At 53.4% G+C, this 21,071-nt stretch overlaps 2 protein-coding genes across 6 annotated transcripts; one reads left to right on the top strand and one right to left on the bottom strand.

Annotated features, from left to right (window-relative positions):
• Window positions 1–2,108: 2,108 nt before the first annotated feature.
• On the bottom strand, window positions 2,109–12,174 carry MPST (mercaptopyruvate sulfurtransferase). 5 transcript variants are annotated; one of them, XM_086404002.1, is made up of 4 exons: window positions 11,389–11,494; window positions 9,138–9,300; window positions 5,657–6,278; window positions 2,109–2,682 (listed from the first exon to the last, which is right to left on the bottom strand). In XM_086404002.1, the coding sequence occupies exons 2-4, from the start codon at window positions 9,192–9,194 to the stop codon at window positions 2,384–2,386; spliced, it is 978 nt and encodes a 325-aa protein (XP_086260128.1). In that variant the 5' UTR covers window positions 9,195–9,300; window positions 11,389–11,494; the 3' UTR covers window positions 2,109–2,383. The 5 variants fall into 5 exon arrangements, with proteins under 5 accessions (XP_086260128.1, XP_086260125.1, XP_086260129.1 ...); XM_086403999.1 differs by lacking the exons at window positions 9,138–9,300; window positions 11,389–11,494 and adding an exon at window positions 11,640–12,174; XM_086404003.1 differs by lacking the exon at window positions 9,138–9,300 and having other exon boundaries at window positions 11,483–11,515.
• Window positions 11,829–18,957, top strand: TST (thiosulfate sulfurtransferase). The gene is made up of 3 exons (XM_086404006.1): window positions 11,829–11,857; window positions 12,486–13,141; window positions 18,493–18,957. The coding sequence occupies exons 2-3, from the start codon at window positions 12,547–12,549 to the stop codon at window positions 18,789–18,791; spliced, it is 894 nt and encodes a 297-aa protein (XP_086260132.1). The 5' UTR covers window positions 11,829–11,857; window positions 12,486–12,546; the 3' UTR covers window positions 18,792–18,957.
• The last annotated feature ends 2,114 nt before the right edge of the window (window positions 18,958–21,071 follow it).

Raw genomic sequence — 21,071 nt, 5'->3', positions numbered from 1 at the left:
GGGCATGGGTTCAATCCCTGGTGGGAGAAGGGATCCCACGTGTGGTTCACAACAAAAATAAGCAGACAATTAAAAAGAAAAAGATGGGGGCTTCCCTGATGGTTTGGTGGCAAAGAATCTGCCTGCCAGTGCAGGAGACACCAGTTCGATCCCTAGTCAGGGAAGTGTGCAACAACTACTGAGCCTGCACTCTGGAACCCAGGAGCTGCAACTACTGAAGCCTTCAAGCCCTAAAGCCTGTGCTCCGTAAGAAGAGAAGCCACCGTGATGAGAAGCCCGTGCACCGCAACTAGAGAAAACATGTGCAGCAATAAAGACCCAGCATAGCCAAAAATAAACAAATAAAATTTTAACAGCAACGACAAAAGATGAAGAAACTGAGGCTCAAAGGGGCTCAGCCTTGTGTCCAAGGTCAGGCAGCCTTGCATGGGGCAAGGGAACTGGAAGCCAGATCAGACCTCACGTGTGTTTGCCAACAAACCCAACTCCTTGAAGAGGCAGGGACATTTTTAAGGGAGAAAACGAGGTTTGTCTGAAATCAGCTGGAAAGGAAAATTCCTAAACTGTTAAATTCAGCCCCCAGGGGAAAGGGTTCATGATGGGGAGATGGGGGTTCCCTCCGTGTGAAGATCCCTGTTTGTATTGGTCCTGACTGCTGTCATCAAGTATGGCCATTGCTCCCACAGCACTGGTGCTCAACTAGGGGGTTATTTTTGCCTCTTTGGGGACATTTGGCTTTATCTGGAGACATTTCTTTTTCTCACAACTGGTTGGTGCTGCTGGCATCTCATGGATAGAGGCCACAAATACCATTAAACATTCTCTGATGCCCAGGATGCTCTTACAAAGAAAGATTATCCAGCCCAAATGTCAGTTGCCCCAAGGTGAAGAAGCCCTGAGCTATGAAGATAGGGCTCAGGGCTGCTGGGCTCTTGGTCAGGTCCTTGTCTGAAATCCCTTCTTCAAAAGTATGTATTATTCCCATTTTATAGGTAAGAAAGCTGAGGCTCAGAGAGGTGGGACTTATTTTAGACCTTTTATTCGGAAAACCAGGATTCTGTCCCATTGGTTCCCCACCATCCCTGTGGACTTGGGAGAGACGACTCAGAGTCTTGGGTGAAAAAAAAAAAGTAAATTCAGAGTCAGAAAATCTGGATCTGGTTTCAGCTATGTTGTGAGTCCATCATGTGAGCTTGGGTAAGTCTGCCCCTTCTGGTCTTTTTTTCCTTCTGGAGGTCCCCTCAGTACTGGCTGACACCTGGGCCTTTGCTACCAAGAGATGCCTAGGGGGCTGGAAGATGCCTGGGGGAGGGGTGACCCAGGTTCCAACAGAGGGCACCTGGTGCCTTCTGACACCCATGTCCATCCTTGCACAAAGAACAAACATGGAAGGAGGAGAATAGACTCCTTACCCTTGAGAAACCTGGGGAATAAGGGTTCTTTCTCCTTAAGCAGAAAGGATCAAAGCTCCTCATATTGCCCACCCCCAGGTAGCCCCAAAGGCAAGGCTCCAAGGGTGGCTCTCAGAGTCTAGAACTGGATTCCCCTCTAATTTGACTAAACTCTGCTCTTCTCCAAAATATCCTGGGCTAGAATGGGCCTCCTCGGTGTGGTACAACCTCCTATTAAGTTCTGGAACCATCTGTCTTGAAATGAGATGTATTACTTACCCATGGGGAGGGGCCAGCTTTGGGTGGGGCTCCAGACATACCACAAAAGATTCACCTTAAATAACCCAGAAGCCAGAAGGAAGACCCCAGCAAAGATTCCCTGGAGAGGTGAATGGCTACCCACTCCAGTATTCTTGCCTGGGGAATTCCATGGATAGAGGAGCCTGGCAGGCTACAGTCCATGAGGTTGCAGAGAGTCAGACACTGCTGAGTGCCTAACATATTCATTCTTTCATGCAGCAAAAGAAGTAGAAGACAGCTGTCAGGGAGACATTCGGTCTCGGGACTGGAAGGCCTCTGGGGCCCCAGCACCGCTCAGAAAGCAGAAGGGACACGGTTCTCAAGACACTCTGGCTCCATGGAGCTCCCGAGCTGGGCATGCTGGAGCCGTCAGCCCAGGAGTGGAGGAGAGCTGAGGCAGCCCCGCAGTCAGAAGGGTTTAGCACTTGACTGTTTTATTTCTTCAACAGAAGGGAAGTGGGGCTCCAGTTCAGCACCACAAGGGCAACTCCCCTCCCCCTGTGCCCGCTGCCTCCTTCTCTGCTGCCTCCACTGGGAGCCCATAAGTCCAGAGTTCCTGGCCTCTGGGGTGTCGCCCCATGTACCACCTGAGTTGGAGGAAGAAACACTATCCTGGTCAGAGCAGAGTTGGAACCACTGGGCTGGGTACTGCTGGCTGGGTGTCACCCAAGTTTCCTGTGTCCCGCCATGCCTCAGTGGATCTTCCCCCGGCCCTCAGAGATGATGTCCTCGGGTTGGGCACGCATGTACCACTCCACCCAGGAGCCATCATAGATAGGTACATCCGGCTTGCCGCAGAGGTAGGCGCCCAGGGCCACGTGGCAGGCTGTGACGCCGGAGCCGCAGGTGGCCACCAGGGGCAGGGAGAGGTCCACCTTCTTGTCCTGGAAGAGGCGGCGGATCTCCTCGGGGCTCTTCTCCAGTCCGTCCTCGGTCAGGAAGTCCGTGAACGGGATGTTGATGGTGCCGGGGATGTGGCCGGGCTCGATGCCTGCAACAGGAGAGCAGGAGGCAGGGAACAAACGTTTGCACAAGGGCGGTAGGAATGGCCCCTGCGGGACTGAGAACTTTCCATGCAGCCACGGCGCTACCCTCTAAGCATCATCTCAGGTAGTCCGCACAAGCAGGAAACCCAGGCAGCCACTGTACAGGAATCTGTTTTACAGGAGATGCTGAGGTTCGCTACTGTCCAGTGTCATGCATCTAGTGAATTGCTGCCTGGGCTCTGAACCCAGGACTCAGACTCCACAGAAGCCACACTCTGCCCCAGGTTTCCTGAAGACTGACTGTGCTGACAGTTAGAGGAAGTTCTAGGTAAATGCAAGCTGGCATACTCATTATTTTGCGTGTGTGCATGCTCAGTAGCTTCAGTCACGTCCAACTCTCTGCAACCTCATGGACTGTAGCCCACCAGGCTCCTCTGTCCATAGGATTCTCCAGGCAAGAATACTGGAGTGGGTTGCCATTTCCTTCTCCAGGGATGATGGGTGTTACTAAAAGGCCCTCTTGGGTAGCATGGGGATATAATGCATATCGTAAATAACAGTAATACACAGTAACAGGAATCACTGTAGCTGACCTTACTGAGGGTTTACTTTGTGCTAGGAGCCCCTCAGTTGTATTTCTCCCTTTAATCCTTGCTCTAATACTATGGGAAAGCAATTACTATTCTCCTTTTTGTACAGACGAGGAGATAGAGGCACATGGAACAGATTGGCCCAAGCTAGTAGGAGTAGAGAGGCCCAGAGCCTGTGCTGCCAAGCAGGACCCACTGCCTGGGAGGGGGAGGGGCAGGAAAGCTTCTCTGATTAAGCCCTGAAGGCTGAATAAGATTTAACCAGGTTGAAGGGACTGGGTGGTAGAAGTTGAGAGCATCTCAGGCAGAGGGCATCAAGCAGGCCAGGTCTCAGGCTGTGGAGGGGGGACAATGGGGACGCTGATATTCTCCGCTGATTTAGCTGGAGCCTGTATACTCATCAGCTCGTTCACCTTGACGACAGGCCGGCTGGGCATTTACCCTTATCTTCCATTTTACGAATGAGCAAGCACAATGGAGGTAAGCATTAAGCACCCCTGTAAAGACCCGCAGCCAGGGAAGCACACGTTAATTATCCCACTTCCCGTTTCTCAAGTGCACCCTGTATGTGCAAACACAGAGCTAAGTGCTTAACACACTTGCTCTCATTTAACCCTCAAGCATCCTTTAAGCTCCATGTTCTGCTCTGACTTGACCCACGCAGAAGCTGCAGTTCAGAGACTAGGTGACCTGCCAGGTGTCACACAGCTAGTGCAACCTGGGGAGAGCTTTGAACCCAGGTCTGGCTCTGGCTCGCTGCCCTACATTACTTCATCACCCCCACCCCCACCCAGGGGCTAAGCTGAAGGGTCCCACAGGTTCAAGGTGGCATCCCTATTAGGCTGGACCATCTCAAACTGCCACTAACTTAGGTTCAAAAAAGCTTGGCCATCAGCAGTTTCCCACAGTCATGTCTACACAGCTCTGCAGGGTTCCCTGTGTCGGGACCTTGTGAATTCACAAAACCTCTCTGGACACCATCCAGCTGCTGGGTTAGTCTTCAGGATGCACTGGGAGCATGGATGGTCCTTGCCCTCAGATCACCCTAACAGTGCTAGGACAGGGTGAGCCCAAGCTGCTCTAGAAAAAGAAGCTCCAGCCAGCCCTGATTCAGGGGTAGAGGGATCCATTCAGGGAGAACTTCCCAGAGGAAGAGGCAAGTTCCCTGCGCCCTCCTCAAAGCACACAGGAGAGAAATGACTGGGGGATTACTGGTTGTTCAGTGCAGTTAAAGGTAGTGCACTGGAGTTCAATGCCTGGCTGCCTCCTGAGATCTGGGAAAAGGTGGCCCTTCTAAGGCTCCATGTCCCCTTCTGTATGAGAAGAGCACCCGTCTTGTGGGATCTTTTTCTTTTTTTGGCTGTGCTGGGTGTTCGATGCAGCACACAGGCTTCTCTTGTTGCAAGAGAACAGGCTCTCTAGTTGTGGCTCAGGCTTAGTTGCACTGCAGCATGTGGGATCTTAGTTCCCCGATCAGAGATCGAACCCATGTGCCCTGCACTGGAAGGCAGATTTTTAACCACTGGACCACCAGGGAAAGAAGGAAACGGCAAACCCCCTTCAATATTCTTGCCTCAAGGATCCCAGGGACAGAGGAGCCTGGTGGGCTACAGTCCATGGGGTCACAAGAGAATCAGACATGACTCCCCAGCTAAAAAACAACCACCAGGGAAGTCCTCTTGTGAGATCATTAAAAAGCTCACACCAAAGTGGTTACTGATCCACCTGCTTTGTGGGGACCCCTTCCCAACCCTGCTCCTTACACAACGGAGTGTGAAGCCTTAGAATGGCCACCTCTCCCCAGATCTCAGGAAGCAGCCAGATGTTGAACTCCATGGGGATCCCAGACCATGTGGGAGAGGCCCTACCCCAGCCGAGGCCAGCAACCACCCTCTATTCAGTTTCTGCTCCAATCTGGAGCAGCACGTACTTGAGGCTCCTCTGTCCTGCTCTCTGCTAGCCTTTGGCCCCTCTGACGACTTTCATTCTCCACTTTCTCTCTCCTCTTTCCTGGCTCCATCACCCTCAGAGATGGTGGTAGACCTGATCAAGCACCATCTATGTGGGGCTTTCCCCCAACTGGGCCTGTCCCCTCCTCCCATTTGGCAGTGACCCCCATCCATAGTACTGGGAGGGGGCTGTTTGGATTCTCACACTTATACAGGGCATTCTGGGTTTCCAACTAGTTTGGGGGTGGAGGCAGGGCAAATATTATCGCCTTCACTTAGAATAAAGCCCAGTGAGACGACTAGAAACTAGATCTCAGCCGGCACCCCCATGCTGTGGGGTGAATCTCTGCTGACACCCCACCACCCCACCCTTTAAGGCAAGAGTGAGGCGAGGGCAGTGCTCAGGCAGGGACTTCCTGGGCACTTCACTCATTGGTTACCGTCTCGGGGCTCGGGTTCTGTGCCCTGGAAGCGGCCGGCGGCACGGGCGTCCACCACTTGGAAGCGCCGGGATTCAAGGTTCTCCTTGATGTCCTCGTACGTCTTGATGTAGGCGGGGTCCAGCACCGCGTGGAATTCGGCGGGCTGGGGACGGCTCTTGCCTGAGCTCAGCGGGAGGCCCTGGCGCAGCCAGTTGCGGAGGCCACCGTCGAGCAGAGATACCGTGCGGTGGCCGAAGACGCGGAACATCCACCAGACGCGCGGCGCCGCGTAGAGGCCCTGATCACTGGCGTCGTAGACCACCACGTGGGTGGCAGCGCCCACGCCCAGGCGGCCTGCGTACTCTGAGAAGTGTGCCGCGCTGGGCAGCATGTGGTCATAGGGCGACGTGCGGTCGCTGCACTGGTCGATGTCAAAGAAGGCGGCGCCCGGGATGTGGCGCTCCTCGAACTCACGGCGCGCGTCGCGGCCCAGCTTGGCCAGGTACCATGAGGCATCGAGCAGCCGCAGGGGCTGCCCAGCCTGTGGGGCCCGGAGCGCCTCAGCCACCCACTGCGCTGACACAAGCGCGCGGAAGAGCTGCTTCGAAGCCATGGCGGCGGTGACACTGGGGCTGCAGGCCTGCGCGACAAGGAGGAGGTCAGGAGGGTATTAAGGAAGAGGCCAGTGGCCCAGGGGCAGGAAACGCCTGTGCCCCTGGGGCGAGGGCCGGGTCCAGGGCCCGAGGGAGCAGTGGAGCCTAGGGAGGGCAGAGTCCAGGGAACACGGAAAACCAGTGGTGGTAAACCCAAGATACAGACTTAGATCACCAGGAGCCTCCCCTCCCTTGCCCTGCTAAGCCTGAGATATATATACAGAGCAATCACCAGAATGACCATGACCCCTTAGAGGGGGCAAGGTGATGGCTCTCACCACTGTTTGAGGTGGGGTGGATAAGGAGAGAGCCCAATTAGGAGAAGGCCCTGCTGGCTTCCCAGGTGGCCCTAGTGGTAAAGAACCCACCTGCCAATGCAGGAGACATAACAGACTTGAGTTCTATCCCTGGTTTGGCAAGATCCCCTGGAGAAGAGCATGGCAACCCATTCCAGGACTCTTGCCTGCAGAATCCCATGGACAGAGAAGCCTGGTGGACTACAGTCCATACATAGGGTCGCAGAGTCGGACAGGACTGAAGTGACTTAGAACGCAAGCTCCTGGCACTTTAAGGCAAGTAGGGGCAAATTCTTAGCCCCTCCCTAAGGTGCAGCTCAGCTTTGCTTACAATCAACCAAGATCCCTGGTGAAATTCACCCATTCATCAAATATTTATTTAAACAGCCTCAGAGGACTAGCAACTGGAATTAGTCAATTAATCCTCCTTCAGTTCAGCTCACTCAGTCTTGTCTGACTCTTTGCGACCCCATGGACTGCAGCACACCAGGCTTCCCTGTCCATCACCAACTCTCAGAGCTTGCTCAAACTCATGTCCATTGAGTTGGTGATGCCATCCAACCATCTCATCCCTATGTGTGCTTTAATCTTCACAACACCTTAGAACACTACAGGACACAGAGTAGGCTCTCAATTATTTGTTATATGAGTAACCACAAGAAGGTTTGTATTCTCCTTGTTTCCTGGAGGGGACACTGAAGTTCACAGAAGTGCACTAAAGACCAAGGGTCACTCCAGTATTCTTGCCTGGAGAACCCCATGGACGGAGCCTGGTAGGCTACAGTCCATGGGGTCGAAAAGAGTCGGACACGACTGAGCGACTTCACTTAAAAAAAAAAAAAAAGACCAAGGGTCAACAGCTAAGAAGTGGTGGTGGTGCCAGGCTTCACAGCAACTGCCAGGCAGTTCAGTAAAGTCTGATTTCACTCTTTGAGACTCCTCTCTTGGGGCTTTCCTGGCCTGCAATGCAGGAGACTGGGGTTCAATCTCCTGGGGAAGATCCTCTGGAGAAGGAAATGTCAACCCACTCCAATATGTTTGTCTGGAGAATTCCACAGACAGAGGAGTCTGGTGGGCTACAGTCCATGGGATCACAAAGAATTGGACACAACTGAGCGGCTAACTTTCTTCCTCTCTGGAAACAGCGATTAGGGCCTCACTCCTCACCCTCTTCTCTCCCTTGCAGGCCAGCAGTTCTGAGTATAGCAGTTTACCAGCCCTCCATGACTGTCAGCACAGCTGACAGTCAGCTCACAGCCTTCCAGGGCCAGGCTCCAAACGTGTGGATACCCTAGGTGCCTTTGGGCAGGTTAGAGAAAGGTGCCCCTTCTGCCAGGCAGAGGCACAGTCTCCACCAGAGCACGTGGCTGCGTGAGTGGAGTTCGAGCTACAGGTCAGCTCCACCCACCACCTTGGCTGTGTACCCTCCAGTGCAGGGTGCAACCCTGCATCCATGCCAAGCAGCCCTGCCACCAAGGGGAAGGAGGTGGGTAGAGAATAGAGCATTTTGTGGAGTGCCCCTGCAGGCCACGTACTAAGCAACACAGCCTTCAGCAGTCACTAGGTGGGGCTGCCTGTTTCTGAATGAGACCACTGGTGGTTAGCGATAAAAATGCCTTGCCCTAGTCACAGAGCTCAGAGAAGGCAATAGCACCCCACTCCAGTACTCTTGCCTGGAAAATCCCAGGGACGGGGGAGCCTGGTGGGCTGCCGTCTATGAGGTCACACAGAGTCGGACACGACTGAAGTGACTTAGCATAGCATAGTCACAGAGCTGGTCAGGGGCAGCCTCAAGATGTACAATCGGGTTGTAACTTCTGAGGCCAAAGTTTCCCAGCCTGAAGGTCAATGATGACCAGGGCCTCTTGTGTCCACAGTGTGATATCTGGTACCCAGTCCCTCCCTCAGTCTCGGTGCAGCCGGGCTTTTAGGAACCATGCTACCCATGTGACCAGGCCCTGGGAGTTAGCAGCCACAGGCCTGCTCAAGAGAATGTAATTGCAGGACTTCCCTGGTAGTCCTGTGGTTAAGACTCTGCCTGCTGATGCAGGGGACACGGGTTCAATCCCATGTCTAGAGAAATCCCACATGCTCATGCTGCAGGGCAACTAAGCCAGTACACCGCAACTACTGAGCCTGTGCTCTAGAGCCCATGAGCCACAGTCCTGAGCCTGAGTGCTGCATCCGCTGAGGCCTGCATGCCCCAGAGATGGTACTCGCCACAGAAGTCAACACAGTGAGAAGCCTGAGTACAACAAAGAACAGCCCCCGCTTGCTGCAACTGGAGAAAACCTGGGTGCAGCAACGAAGACCCAGTGCTGCCAAAAAGAAAGAAAAGAGACACAACATAATTGCAGAAAGTCTGGAGTTCAGTGGGAGCGGAGGGGGCACACTAGCTCAGCCTGAGGTGTGAAGGTGGGGGGAAGGGAAAATCCAAGCTGATTTGACATGTTTGGGGTGAGGCTGCCAGAGGCTTTGGCTAAGGAGTGATCACAGTGCCTGTGGGTTACATGGCACTAGGTTATGTTGAGGGATTCAGCAGGCCTCTACCTGGTGTTGAAGACTCTTGAGAGTTCCTTGGACTGCAAGGAGATCCAACCAGTCCATCCTAAAGGAAATCAGTCCTGGGTATTCAGTGGAAGGACTGATGTTGAAGCTGAAACTCCAATATTTTGGCCACCTGATGTGAAGGGCTGACTCATTTGAAAAGACCCTGATGTTCGGAAAGATTGAAGGCAGGAGGAGAAGGGGAAAAGAGAGGATGAGATGGTTAGATGGCATCACCGACTCAATGGACATGAGTTTGGGTAAACTCCGGGAGTTGGTGATGGACAGGGAGGCCTGGCATGCTGGGGTTCATGGGGTTGCAAAGAGTCGGATACGACTGAGCAACTGAAATGAACTGAACTGAACTACCTGAAGACCCCATTGTGAACCACAGCAGCCCCTCCCCACTCCTCATTCTTGAGGCTCCTTGGTTTTTTCCACAGGGATCTATTTAGAGTGGAAAGAATGCTGACTTGGGAGCCAGAGTCCCTCCAAAGTCAGTGCCAGTCCCATGCCCCTCTTAACCAGGTATGTGCTGAGCGGGCATGTGAGGGGCCCAGAACCATTTCCATTTCTTATAATTGAGCTTCCAATCTTCACCTCTTAATGGTGAAAATTAAATAATGAACATCAAGTGTTAGTCATGTCCGACTCTTTGTGGACCGAAGGACTTTAGCCATCAGGCTCCTCTGTCCATGGAATTCTCCATGCAAGAATAATGGAGTGGGTTGCCATTTCCTTCTCCAGGGGATCTTCCTGATCCAGGGATCAAACCTGGTCTCCCGCATTGCAGGCAGATTCTTTACTGACTGAGCCAGCAGGGAAGCCCCAGTGAACATCAAAGCGCCACCATAATGCCCTGCATATGGCTGGTTTTAATAATCATTAAAGACAGCTCATAAAAATCCCATTATTTCTTCAAAGTTACTCCCATGGGTGGCCTCTGATCCATTGTCAGCAAGTCTAGAATCGGGACTTCAGAGGTCTGAGGTCATCCTGCCACACACACACACACACACACACACTCCCTATGCTGGATTGGCAGTTCCCATTAAGGACTATAGGAGGTAGAGGAGGTTTTGGGAGAGCAGGCCATGTGTGCACTGAAGGGTGTGGACCAGGTTCCAATGTGCTTGGGCAGGCCTGGATGGCTGTAGGTGGGGCTGCTCCGGGAGTCAAGGACCCCAGACAAACAGGACAGCCCCAGGCCCGTCTCCCAGGTGCACTCTGTGCTAGGGGAGGTGTAAGCACCAGGCTGCCGTCTGGGATGGGCCCTGGAATAGCAGGGTCCAGTCAGACTCAACCTTCTACAAGGGCTTCCCTGGTCTTGTACTTCCTGGCCCCCTCTCTCCCTTGACTGCAAAGCACAAAGCTCAGAGAATTCCCTGGGTAAATGCTTATCAAAGTACGAATTTTTACAACTTTCTGTGATACTATCATTGTTTCAGCATAAAAAGAATTTTTTTCCAAGGGGGATGAAAAAAGCACTCCAAGCATACATAATAGAATATACAAAAACTGAGTAGGGGTAGGTAGGGATGTCCCAATAGCTTGCAAAAAGCAGTTGTTAGATTTTCAGGAATTAAGCCAACTGGTTGTTAAACACAGCCATTATTAAAAATTAAATTATATACACTTATAATGAAATAGGTTAAGGACAAAGGCAGTTTTTTAAAAAAAATATGTGACTTCAGGGATGAGCAAGTAAACAAAAGCAGCCTCTGCCATGTGGGCTTCAGACCCAGGATTAACAAATGGCCTGGCCTCAATGTCACCGCGAGCCCCTGGGCAACTCTTTTCCAAGTCTTTAAAGAAGTTTCTGGCCTACTCCCAGGGTTGTTATGGGAAGTTAAGTGACAGCCATAGGAGTCCCCAGTAAAGTGCCTCCCCAAGCAGGCCTTGACAAATGTTAGTTTCGTTTCACTCCAGCAAGTCCTTTGCCAGTTCGTCCTCCTGGAGTCTGTGGGTCAGTTGGCCTCCTCTTCCTGGCCTCTTGGTCAGGATTTATTAGTCCTCCTCCCTGTCACCAGGTGACAACCCCCTCCCCCTGCCCTTACCCCGCCCCCGCCCAGGGGGCCGCCCCCCAGCAGCCGCGGACAGCCGTCCTTCCCTCCTAGACTACGGAAGGGGTGCTTCTTCCCTCCCAGACTACGGCCCCTTGCTCTGCTCAGGCCTCTCGGGGGAGCCCCACTCTGCGCACCCCGACGATCGGCCTCCCCCTAAAGAAAGGCAAGAACCACACAGCAGCAGTTACCGGAGTCTCGGGGCTTCCGGGTTCGGCCATGACCTCGCGCAGAGAGCCCCCTCCCCGAGCCCTCAGCAGTACCCTCCCTCCTCCCATCGCCAACCTGCTTCGGGCCAAAGGGAGGAGACTCCGGCACAGCCCACCGCCTGGGCCACTGGGAGCCTCGGCTGCCGGCACCTTCCACTGGCCGGGCCTTGGGGGGAAGCCCGCGCCACCGAGCCCCGCCCCGCGCAGCCCCGCCTGCCGTCCGGTTTCCTCACCGGGTCCCCGCGGGTTCGAGAGGCGCCGAAAGCTCGGGGACTGGCCCGGGGCGGGCGCGGTGCAGGGCCGGAGCGCATGGAGTGGCCGGCGGCGCGTGATCCCCCCCGCGGGAGGCCGCGCGATGGTGTGGGCCGGCCGGGAAGTTGCGGGCTCCGGGTTTGAACCTGCCAACTCCTCCAGCTGGCAGTGGCAAGCGCCAGGGCGGCGGCGAGGGCGAGTGAGTGCGGCGGGGTGGGGCTGCGGTATGCGCCCGGGCCGCTCGGGATTGGGCCGCCGGCCAAACCACCTGCGACCCTGGGGAGGGTCCCGGTGGCGAGAGCGGGGCGGGGGTGCCCCGGGAACCCTGGACCCAACTCGGGCAGAGGACACCAGGCTGGGCCGGACGCGGGCATTTAGGAGGCGGGCGACCCCAGGTTGCTGAGAGACTGCAGGAAGGTTTGCAAGGCGAGAGACGCGGGTGAGGGCGGCTGCGGGCCTCCAGCGGACAGTTTTCCATGTGCCCACTCCCCTACGCTCCCAGGAAGGGGTCTCTAAGCCCAAGATGCATTCTCCTCCCATCTTGGACATCTTTTCGCTACTCCAGGAGGATCCTGAGGGAGAGTATAGTAGCTTCTAGGGCCGGACACGCTCTCAGCCAGCTCCGCTATCCCCAGCCCTCTCGCTCCACCCACTTCTGCGCGGGCGGGGGCCGCAGGGAGCGGCGGAAGCAGGCTTTCCCTAGGGAATCTGCAAACCAAACCCACTGCACACCTCAACCCTGCCGGGTTGCCATAAACACGACACCCCTGGGGAAGTGCAGTGGGGAAAAGCTCCTCCTTCCAGGCCGCAGCCCACTGCACGAACAGTCCTCACGCCGATCTCTTTCCTGGTTCCCACCCGCGCCAGGTGACACGGAGAGCTGACACCATGGTTCATCAGGTGCTCTACCGGGCGCTGGTCTCCACCAAGTGGCTGGCGGAGTCCGTCCGGGCTGGTAAGGTGGGCCCTGGCCTTCGGGTGCTGGATGCGTCCTGGTACTCGCCGGGCACCCGCGAGGCCCGCAAGGAATACCTGGAGCGCCATGTGCCCGGCGCCTCCTTTTTTGACATAGAGGAGTGTCGGGACAAGGCCTCGCCTTACGAGGTGATGCTGCCCAGCGAGGCGGGCTTCGCCGACTACGTGGGCAGCCTGGGCATCAGCAACGACACGCATGTGGTGGTGTACGATGGTGACGACCTGGGCAGCTTCTATGCGCCGCGGGTCTGGTGGATGTTCCGTGTGTTTGGCCACCGCACCGTGTCCGTGCTCAATGGTGGCTTCCGGAACTGGCTGAAGGAGGGCCACCCGGTGACATCTGAGCCCTCACGCCCAGAGCCAGCCATCTTCAAAGCCACGCTGAACCGCTCCCTGCTCAAGACCTACGAGCAGGTGCTGGAGAACCTCGAATCAAAGAGGTTTCAGCTGGTGGATTCACGGGCCCAGGGGCGGTACCTGGGCACACAGCCGGAGCCAGATGCAGTAGGTAGGTGTCCCCGTGGGGGGATGGTCCCTGGGGAGCAATGCTTATGGAGAGATGGGGAGTAGGATGTCTGGGACCCTCTCCAGGTTTTGCCCTCAGCAGCCCCCAGGAGGGCCTCAGTCTTTCCATCTGTAAAATGAAAGGGGAGAGCCCAACCTAAAGGTTTTTCCAGCTATGATGCAGGGGAACATACACATGCTTTCCCGTAGCCACATACTTAAGGTACAACCGAGCATCTGTGTGGAGTGGCATCAGTAGGTAACTGACAACATATCCACGCACATCCATGCCCACTCACTAGCTCCCCAACATGCTCAATAGCGTCCATGAGCCACACAAGCATCACTGTACAGAAGTCTCCTCAGGACCCCTCAAGTTCTTCAGAAGTTCTTAGCAACATGAACAGTGCTATTCCCCAGCACCCCCTCCCTCCTGCAGCTCTCCTAGACCCCCTGACTTTCCTTAGGTTGCTTGCTCAGCTCAGTGGCAGAGTCCAGATTTGAACCCAGTGCTGCCTAGTTTCAAACCAGGGTGCACCACCATCCTGCTCCACCCTCACCTCCTGGGGCCAGCAGGGAGCCCCTTTGCTAGGCATCTCCAAGTATATGGCTCATGAGTCCCCTTCTGCAGACAAAGAGGGAGGGTTCTACACTGGTGGAAGTTGGGCTGGGGAGAATCTCAGAACTGCATTCTAGAACCTCCTAACAGGACCACAGAGGTCTTGCCATCACCTCTCCTGGACACCTCTGGTGGCTCGGACCTCACTGCTCTCAGGATACGGGATGGCCCCGGGGGGGCTGCAGCACTGTCCTCAGGAAACCTCTGTGGAATCCACCTCCTGTGCAACATTTGGACTAACTTGTTGAAAAGTCTCTTCCTTTCTGTGCCTCTGTGGAGAGCATTGTGAAAGCCATTCCAACACTCTTAGAACTGGAGGGTATGAAAGGTCACCTCTCCAGTCAGAGGGGAGGCTGTGGTACACAGAGGAAGGGGTGGGTCAAGGCCACTTGGGTAGTTGGAAGCAGAACTAGGAAGGCACAGGACTCTGCCCTCCCCGCCATGGCTTTCTCCAGGACTGTGTTTTTCCTGACTGGCTTGCTCTATGAAGGTCTGAAGTTGAAGATTCAAGTTTGTTTAGCTCCTGGCACCAGCTCCTGCAGCTCCCTCCTGGCCTTGGTTCAAGTCACCTTCCACTCCTTGGCACTTGAGATGCCACTGCAGGGAGGAGAGGTGAAATTGTTTCTCTAGCTATCCCCCAGCTTGCCCTGAAGCAAACAGAATAAATGAGCAGAGGTCGTAGAGATGCCAGATTCGGCCTCTGTTCTCCCATTTTAGAAATGAGGAAATTAAGTCTCAGAGAGGGGGGAAAAGCCAGCTGCTGCAGGTAGGACCTCCTGCAAGCCCCTGATTCTAAAGTCCCTGGCTCCTCTCTTGTAGCCAGCTTCTCCCCTCCAGTTCCCATCTGGAGACCAGGGAGCACAGGCCCCAGTTTGAATCCTGATCCTCCTTTATACTGGGACCTCAATCAGTTCATTGCTCAGCCTCTCTAAGTTCCCTTATAAAATGAAAAGAGTAATGCCAGCCCTACCCCCCTGGCTATGTATTTATTAAACACAGCAATGGCTAGAAAGCTACTTTGAGAAGGATGAAGAACAGTACAAAGCCTGGAGCTGTCTGTAAAGCCTAAGAGGGTTTGCTGGCCTCCTATACAAGATATTAGGCACAGGAGGCTCCGCTGAGCTCATGGGATCAGGAAGGCACCCCGTGGGCTCAGCCACCCAGATATAATACCCAGGGGAGTATGGGTGGCAGGCCCTGGGTGTCCCTGGAAGGAATGATCCCCAAGAGGAGCTGGAAGCAGGGCCTTAGAAACCCCATAGCCACTTTCTGCCCATTTCAGGCAAGCAACCTCCCACCTGGCCTCAGTTATGTGCTCCCAGTGCCTTTGGTCCTGTTTGTAAGAGGAGAAAAGTGAGTCAGACAGACCTGAGTTTACATCCTTGTGTGGGACCTAGGTGTGGCCTCAGGCCTCTCCCTTCACCTCTGAACCCTCATATTGAACACCATCGCTCACCTTATAGGAGGAGCCTTAGGGAAAGGTGGGAGGTGGGAGTTGATCCAGCTCAGTATCTTTATAAACCTTATTCTCTTTTCCTCCCGTCTGCTTGGAAGTGGGGTCCATGAGGGTCAAGAGGGAGAATATTGACCCCTTAATGCTTACTGTTATTTCCAGGACCCTTTATATACATTCTCCCCTGGGCAACTACAGCAGCCAAGCAGGGGAGGCAGATGGGGGTTCCAAGTGGTCCCACTTTGCAGGTAGGGAGAGGAAGCAGAAACTTCTGCAGCGAGACACTGAGGCCAGAACTCGATCCCAGTCACAGGATCAAAGTGGGGTTATTTCCCAAGGCCACTGCTGTGTCAACAAGCATGGGGTGGTCACAGCTCCCAAGCATTGCTTCATATTGCTTCATGGGGTCATGTGATTTCTGCCTGTGTGTCTTCCCAGGGCTGCAGACTGGGGTAGGAAGGGGTAGGAGGTGCCAAGTTGACTCCCAGCAGGCAGGGCTGGGGGCTGCCTGCACTGGGTTCCTTGGTATCTTTAGGAGGAAAGCAAGAAAGAGCTACTCAGGTTTTCTTGGCCTTGAAAGCCCACACCTATCAGTGACCTGTGGGATGCTAACTTGCCAACTCGACCACCATCTTCTTGGCCAAAGTTGGAAAACCAAATCCCAGACCTCTGAACTGGTCATCACGAGAGGTCATCTCAGCCTGCCTCGGCCGCTCTTTTAGGAAGGCTCAGGGTAGTCAGAGTACACAGGCTTTGAGGTCGGACACACCTGAGTGCACATCACACCTGTGCTGTGTGTCATGGGGCAAGTTACCTCACCTCTCTGAGCCTGGGCCCCCCATTAGTGCCAGGAGACCCATCTGTATGGTAATGTGTGGACAGAGGAAAAGTTCTTCAGGTAAGCCATCGGGGTGCCTAATGCCAGAGGTTTGGCATGGTGGCTGGGGAGAGGACAGCCACAAGCCTGCAGCTGATGCTGGGCCTGGAGGAACAGCAGGAGTCCTTGCCCCTGGGTGCAAGGTGCCTTTTCCCTAGTTGGCTGGTCTCCCAGGTTCTCCGGCCAAGTTCATCCCAGCCCTCCCCCTACGCAGGCGGCCAGTTTCTGCTCATTTAAATTCCTCGGACAGGCCCTGAGCACTGGCTGGCCGAAAGGGAGGGCCTCCAACTCCTGAGGCTTGCCCAGGGTGGGGGGTCAGAGTCTACAGAACACCCCCTCCACCCCTACTACCACCACTTTTTCACTCAGAAGAGGTGCCTTTTCTGTAATTAGAAAAAAACAATAAAGCTGTTTCATCAGGGATGGGTGGAAAGAAACAAAACAGCGTTCAGGACTCAATAAATGCTGGTGTTTTTTAATGCACTTCATCCAGCCCACTGCCTGGGTACTGAACCTTTTTTCTTTTGTGTCTGCATGGGATTTCAGTTCCCTGACCAGGGCCCCAGCAATTAAAGCCCAGAATCCTAACCACTAGGCTACCAGGGAGCTCTCTGAGACATTTTAAGTTGGTTTCTCGGAAAAGAACACCCTTGAAGCCAACAGACCAATTGTTCCTCATCGGTAGGGTCAGTTCACATCAGATCTCAGATCAAAATTTCCAGACAAAAGGATGAAATCACAACAGGAATAAAGTGTTAGTCGCTCAGTCGTGACTCTTTGCAACCCCATTTACTGTAGCCCTCCAGGCTCCTCTGTCCTTGGAATTTCCCAGGCAAGAATACTCAACCCATAAATCACTATAATAAGTCAGGACCTCTATAGTCAATCAAAGGAACTCTTGACTGGGCCAACGAATTTCAAATTCTCTTTGGCCTTGAGGTGAGGAGAATGGGACACTGTTGGCATGATTGCCCACCTCCTGGGTGCCCAGGTTGTTAAGGGCTTTTATCTGCTGAAGCTGACTTCCCCACAAGCCTGTGAGATAGGTGTGGTTATCTCCCCATTTCCCAGGTGGAAAACTGAGGCTCAGACATACAGGGCACAGCTGCCTTCACACTGCCCCAGGATGTGCCCTGGTTACCCTGATCAGATCTCTCTCTCACACTGCTGCCCACCTGGTCCTGCCCCACAGTCTGGGTTAAGCAGGGACTGTGGGACACAAGGAGGCCCCACTCCCAGTGGGCACTCCAGTCTGCCACGGTGTGGGGCACTTGAGGAAGAGGAGTGACCAGGGCCATGCTGGAGGCTGGACCTTGGCCTTGGCCTTGCACATGGCACCAGCTCAGCCATGGCCCGGTTCCATTTGCCCCACATGATGGCTATTCTGAAGCCCAGACTTGGCCGAGGGGCCTAACTAGGTGTAGAGAAGTTTCTGGAATAGACCCTGGAGCTAGCCTAAAACCCCATTCTGCTTCTGTCAAAGCCTCTCAGGGTTGCTAGGAAGGTCCTCCAGGAACCACAGGGCCCTCACTCTCACGTGCCCCCCAGGGTAGGTGGGGAAGTGATGGAGAAGCCGCAGCACCTGAGGGTGGTGGGCCGATTGAGGTAGTCGGTGCTTTACCCTTTACAGCAGTCCTTCCCACATTACCCATGGGGACACTGAGGCTCACAGAGGTGGGGCCTCTCCTCTGCTTAAGGTCACCCCTGGGTAAGTGGCAGAGCTGGGATTTGAACTTCCGTCTAATAACGGATCACAGGCTCTTTACACATTGTGGGCTTAACAAGAAAACCAGGGGACTCGGCACAATCCTGGCTCTGCCTTTACCTTGCTGTGTTGCCTCAGGCTAGTCTTTTCACTTTGTCAAGCCTCAGTGTACTCATCTGTAAAATAGAGCGACGTTATATTTAGTGAATCCTGGTTATGTATTTAACCTTTATTTTCCTTGCTAGACTGTAATCTCCCTGAGAGCATTGTCTGTGTCTCCCCTTCACCCAATGTTCTGAGCAATTAGTACTCCCCATAGCATTTGCATTCCTCGTCCCATTTACTCTTCTCCACAGCCCTATAATATAGGAATGTAACACTGAGCCCATTTGACATATGAGAAAACTGAGGCTCAGAGAGGTGAAGCAATTTGCCTAAGGTAAAGGTTAGTAGATGGTAGAGCCTGTCCTCTCAAGCAGGTAGAACATATCAGGTAGATTTGATGGGGGGTGGGGGTGGTGGTCGTGAGCATTGGATGTAGCCAGGGCTGGAATAAACTGAGCTCTGAGAAAGGCAAGGACGTTATTGTTTGTTTGCAAAGCTCTCTGTCCTCATAACCATGGTTGATTCTGACCTCCAGGTCCACTCGCCCCACCCCCTGTGCTGCTCCTAACCCTGTCCTGTCCTCTGCCTTTGCCCAGGACTGGACTCGGGCCACATCCGAGGCTCGGTCAACATGCCTTTCATGAACTTCCTAACGGAGGACGGCTTTGAAAAGAGCCCAGAAGAGCTCCGTGCCATGTTCGAGGCCAAGAAGGTGGACCTCACAAAGCCCCTCATCGCCACATGCCGGAAGGGTGTCACCGCCTGCCACATTGCCCTGGCTGCTTACCTCTGTGGCAAGCCTGATGTGGCCATCTACGATGGCTCCTGGTTTGAGTGGTTCCACCGGGCCCCCCCGGAGACCCGGGTGTCCCAGGGGAAGGGTGGGAAGGCCTGAGTGGTGGCCTCTTCTCCCCTTGCGCACTACTCCTGCTGGTAGAGTGATCCAGCGTGGCCTGCAGCTAATCTTTGCCTCCTCAGCCAAGGAAATGGACAAGTTTTTAGAATTAATGTGTAGAGTGCTCCTTTCCCCAACAACACTGGAATAAACTTGGCCTTTTCAAGTATCTGTGTCTGCCTCTTTCTCCTTGGTTCCGTCCTTGCCCTGTACTTCCTTCTCTTTCAAATTCCTTAGAACCTACCAAGGAAGGAAACTTCACAGCAGCCCCCACATTGGGGATACCACTTTATTATTTAGTTTTGGCAAAAGAAGTTGCCTGTTGATGCCTGTCAGATGGAGCACACCAGGCCCTTACCTGGAAAGGGCATCAGTAAGCCAGAAAGAGGGTGAGACCCAGGCTTTCTGGGGCCACCCCTTCGTGCTGTGGGTCCAGCCCTCTGGGAGGAGAGGGTAGAAGAGAAGACAACTGGTCCTCCACTTGAAATGAGTGTTCAGAGAGGGTAGAAGAGAAGACAACTGGTCTTCCACTTGAAATGAGTGTTCAGAGAGGTGTCCCACAGGTCCTGGGGCCTTTCAGAAATGGTGATGATCAGATGATGCTCAATGAACCCAATGTTCACTGCAGCATGCTTTACAATAAGCAAGACATTGAAGTAACCTAAATGTCCATCAATAGATGAATGGATACAAAAGATGTGGTACATATTATATATCCAATGGAATATTACTCAGCCATAAAAAAGAATGAAATAATGCCATTTGTAGCAACATGGAGGGCCTAGAGATTATCATACTAAGTGAGGTAAGTCAGAGAAAGATAAACATCGCATGATATCACTTACATGTGGAATCTGAAAAGATAATACAAGTGAACTTGCTTATAAAACAAAAACAGACTCACAGTCTTTGAAAACAAATTTATGGTTACCAAAGGGGAAAGGTTGGGGGTGAGGGAGGGAGGAACAAATTAGGAGTTTGGAATTAACATATACTGACTTCTTAATATAAAATAGGTAATTAACAAGGACTTGTAAGCACAGGGAACTCTACTCAATATTCTTTAATAACCTATATGGGAAAGGAATCGGAAAAAAGAATAAATATATGTATAACTGAATCACTTTGCAGTACACCTGAAACTAACACCACATGATAAATTATATCGTATTATAAAGAAAAATTTTAAAAAAGTAGGTGGGCCAAAGGAAGGTGGTCTCTACCTTGGGTGTCTTTCCTGGCTCAGAATAAGACCTTTAGAGGCGTGATTGAGGGGAGGGACCAGAGAAACAGATTCAGTCCCTGGGAGAAGGTCTCAGAACTCTGGCAGCGGGAAATAAGAAAGGTGCAAGAGAAGGAAGTAACCTTGGGGTTTAAGGGGAAGAGAGTAGATCCTTGCAGTTCCACCCCTGCTCTCATTTTGCTCTGATCCCTCATCCCTTTGAAACCAGCTCAGACAGCTCCAGGTACATCTTTCCTTTCCCTCCCCACTCCCCTTAACCTAATTTATGCTCAAAATCACACCTGGGCCTTTAATAGTCTAGTCTCTTCTGTTAAACTCCTACGCATACGTCAAGACCCAGCTCAAATGGCCCTTCTGTGAGCCCCACCTCTTTTTCCCTAGATAAAACTAATTACCCTCTCTTCTTAACAAATTTGTAATCCCAAGAATGTCTTTCATACTCTATGGCATCTGAGCCCTCTGTGCCTAGCATGCAACCAAACCCAGGGTGAATACTTGGGACATTTTGAGTGAATGAGAGAGTGAGCAATGTCTGAAAGCCCCTGCTGCCCTCTCTGTACTGGCTCTCCTTGGCCTCTGTTCCCCAGGGTGGGCTTATCAGCCCTCTGAGGTAACAGAGCCCTGTGTATAGTGATCACCATGGCAACTCCAATGGACGGGGGTGGGCTGCTCCCCAGCAACTATCCACTGGTCTCCAGCAGCAGTTGTGCAGCACAGATCTGCACTCCTGGGCCTCGGCACACACCAGGGCAGTTCACATGTTTTCTGACGTTATGAGAGAGAGTGGACAGGTGAGGCAGGGACCCTGAAGTGGGCCAGGAGTCTGCCAGGACACGGGGCTTCATCTTCTTTCTCTCTATGCAGAGCTGCTTGTGAGTGGAGCTCCCAGACTGCAAGGGATCTACTTTCCCTCCCTCCTTGACCAACGTCTCTTGGGATCTTTCTCTCCAGGTCAGAAACTGGCAGTGAGCCTATACTTCTGTTAAAACCAGTCCAGGCCACTCTGGACTGGGGGTGTCACTGGAGCTGATGGGGAG

This window comes from Bos grunniens, chromosome 5 (assembly GCF_055505025.1).
Source record: "Bos grunniens cultivar Pamir isolate PY7600 chromosome 5, Bosgru_T2T1.0, whole genome shotgun sequence".
Classification (NCBI taxonomy): domain Eukaryota; kingdom Metazoa; phylum Chordata; class Mammalia; order Artiodactyla; family Bovidae; genus Bos; species Bos grunniens.
The sequence above is the reverse complement of the archived record's forward strand: the minus strand, read 5'-3'. Positions and strand labels throughout refer to the sequence as shown.